A 3,267-nucleotide genomic window follows, 5' to 3' on the forward strand; every position below is an offset into this window, starting at 1 on the left:
TAGTACACCTAAGAACAACTGCTCTTAAGGCATACTTTATAGAGCTCAAGATAAATACTTCCGGCAGCCAATAAAATGTCAGTCACTTCAGGCTGAGCGAGCCTGAAGGTGTGCCCCCCCACCCCGGTAATGGGGCGGGCTCCCCGGGAAATCCCACAGAAGGTCAAGGGTTAGGGCAGAAGCGCTTGAAGACACTGGCCCTTACTTAAAACTGTGAAGTGTGTGGTGATTTCCTTTCCACTTGGAGAAAGAGCTGTACGCCAGCAGAGCTGGGAGGAACACCTGAGGAAGGGTTGTCCTGAGTGTGGGACCGTCCTCAAAGCCCTATAGGGACACTGAGAGCTCTCCCGACACGGAATTCAGTTTATTCCGTGTTCATGTCTTCAGTGCATGTGCACTACCTACACTGCATTCCGGATTTAAACTGAATGTGCAGTTAGGGAATTGTCAAGCGGGTCACAGCTGTTCCTAGGGAAGACATTTCAGAAATTGTTATGGAAGCAAATTCAGTGTTTCAGGAACACACCCGATGGGCACAGTGATGAGCAGTGAGAGCAACTCTGAATGTCTGGGACGGTGGCCTCTGATGTGGTCCCACAGGAAGTGTTGAAGCACTGGACGTGGAACGGAGCAGGATGTGACTGGTGGGTGCAGGGCCACGGCTGTCCCTCTGCTTGAGAGTTTATCACGCCGGCAGAGGATGGCTGCCTTCCAGATACTCTATTTTGCCTTGAAATTACTTAAAATATGATCCAGTTTATTGTAAGTCGTATAAATTATGCAAAAAACAAAGGATCACTCAATTCTAAGTTCAAAAGTACATTTATTTAAAATGTGGGCAAGGTATCAATATAAAAGAAAAGAGTATAAGAAATAAAAATAAAGTACAAAACATTTCAAATCTTTAACATCCATAATTTAGAGATAGCAAGGTCTTTATTTACACCATTTTATTTGTAGCCGAAGTTAACAGTGTTGTGAAAACATTTAAAAACCTGGCAAATGAATCATAAAACCTAATGTGGGCTCGTAAATTCATATAATACAAAACATAATTTATGTTTCCTCAGAATAAAATTACACATCTTAATAAGATGCAGTATATTTATTATCTGTGTTCTCCTGCTTTAAAATGCCTGCCTGCTGAAGCAGCTGGAAAACACGGGCACCTGAAGGGGAGCGGCCTGCTCCGCCCGGCAGCGGGCACGGCCGGACGTCGTCCCAGGGCTCCAGTCGCAGTGTCGACGCCATCAGTTAAATTTATATGTAGGCTTGTTGAGGAAAAACCATTTCAAGCACACACTGCACACAGGGTCCCAAATCTAGTTACAGAAGTACCCTGCTGGCATAAAGCCGTCAGTCCATTTCAATCCCAGGGAGCTTTACAAATGCCCATGCATAAAGCCGTCAGTCCTGCTGCCCATCAAATGCCCATGCACACAACTCACGCAGCCCGAGTGCACCAGGCCCCCTGCACTGGCAGGACCTGGCGAGCGTGCCCTGCGGTCAGAGCCGCGGTCATGGCTGACAGTCTGGGAGCCCATCCCGACCCCCCACCCAGGTAAGTCCTCCTTCCCTGAACCTGCCAAGCCCTGCAGCTCCGACCCATCCTCCCAGGACAAAAATCAATCCAAATCAATCCGTCTCCCTTCTGTCTCTAGATGGAAAAAAGGCCCCTGAGAGGACGCCCACATAACTTTTGAAAGTAAAAGGAGTACAGAACAGGCGTTTAACGGGTTTTTTTTTTTTTTTTTTAACTCTGGAAAAGAAAATGCTACAGCACGGTGTCCACAACTACCTACTAACTCGGGCACACCTGCAGAATACATACAGTCCTGGCACCAGTGGGGGCTGCCTCCAAAGGATATGAGTCATAGTCCAGTGTTTGTGTGAGCACTCCAGTTAGAACAAACTCCGCGTTGTGCACGTCTGAAAGGGACGAAACAAGCTCAAGGGGTGCTGTGTCTACACGCGCTCCGATCAAGGTCAAGAGCAGTGGGACTTGACTTACCTATTCCTCTGGCAAAATATTCTCGACATAAGTGCAGGTCATTTTCACAGGATATTAAAATTATTTCCGACAAACTCTAAGGAAAAGAAAATGAGTTCATCGGTTACTGAACAAGGAATCTCATCGGGCACAGTGATGAATCAGCAGCCTGTTTTCCTTCTATCCACCTTATTTTGCTTGTGCTCCACGAGCTTCCGGAAAGACGGCTGTTTAGACAACACTCGTCCTCCCGCACACTCCACAATCGCCTTCATGGTTGAGAGACTTGGGCAGATTCCAGGTGTGATGTAAAAATATTTTGCCTAAAAATAAAAATACGTGCACGTTTTTAACTGAATTTTTAGGGTAATTTTTCATGAATTCTACCATGATTTTTGACCAAATGTGTAATTCTGTGAAATTACAGAAGTCCCAGCCCTTGCAGGTCCCCAACCTGAAGTGGGCCTGGAGGAAGCCAGGATGCCGATCTGAGCTAACTGAAGCATTTTCCCAAGTCAGGTAAGACCCGGGATGAGTCAAAGTAACTGGAACTCCTGTCCCTAAGAGACATGAAGGATTCTGTGGGGTCAGTGAGAACACTACTCCGTCCGCCTCGCTGTGTCAAGCAAGAGACCCCTCTCTCTCAGATCTGTGTGTTCCCTGGGCTCTGACCAGATGATCCTGATGGCTAAGATGTAACTTTCTAACGCCTGTTCTCTGAAGTGCACAAGATACTATTTTTTTTTAAAACCACTCACAGAAAAAGAACATTTAGAAAATTCAGACTATTTTAGGTAAGATACATCTTGACATTCCCATTCTCATTCCTAAGCTGGTTCCCTGAGAAGGGTAAAAAACAGATCAATACAAAAAAAGTTGTTCTAAGTATCTTATCAAACAAATATTTAAAAATCCTCGGTCTTAAATTATTTAGGCACACATTCAATTAATATTTTCCCAAGAATCTTCATCCTCCAGCTGAGTATGCATTTAATGAGAAGAACACGAAGTAGCAAAGATTTGTGAGAAGCAGAAAAATCAACCTAAATGTCTCTTGCCAACTGGATTATTCATAAATACTCTCTGAACGCCCAGGTGCCTTGTCGAGCGTGTCTCTGGCAGACTCGTGAAGAGCAGGGCTCCGCAGGCCCACTGGGCCTCCCCAGCACAGCAGCCTCCAGAGGCCAGGAGTGTGCGCCACCCACTCGGTTACCATGTGGGGCACCTGCGGGGACACTGCTGACTACCCTTTACCTTGAAGAGTGGGGAGGCGTGCG

General features: G+C 46.2%; 1 protein-coding gene across 1 annotated transcript in view; it reads right to left on the bottom strand.

The window, feature by feature from the left end:
- Nucleotides 1-808: 808 nt before the first annotated feature.
- PAXIP1 (PAX interacting protein 1) overlaps nt 809-3,267 on the bottom strand; it is a 57,266-nt gene continuing 54,807 nt past the window's right edge. The window contains exons 17-21 of the mRNA XM_044920034.1: nt 3,245-3,267; nt 2,179-2,313; nt 2,012-2,087; nt 1,869-1,929; nt 809-1,266 (exon numbers count right to left, since the gene is read on the bottom strand). The exon at nt 3,245-3,267 is cut by the window's right edge and continues 108 nt beyond it. Coding sequence (XP_044775969.1) covers nt 1,251-1,266; nt 1,869-1,929; nt 2,012-2,087; nt 2,179-2,313; nt 3,245-3,267 — 311 coding nt within the window. The 3' untranslated portion in view covers nt 809-1,250. The remainder of the gene's footprint in view (nt 1,267-1,868; nt 1,930-2,011; nt 2,088-2,178; nt 2,314-3,244) is intronic.

Source organism: Neomonachus schauinslandi, chromosome 12 (assembly GCF_002201575.2).
Source record: "Neomonachus schauinslandi chromosome 12, ASM220157v2, whole genome shotgun sequence".
In the NCBI taxonomy this organism is placed as follows: domain Eukaryota; kingdom Metazoa; phylum Chordata; class Mammalia; order Carnivora; family Phocidae; genus Neomonachus; species Neomonachus schauinslandi.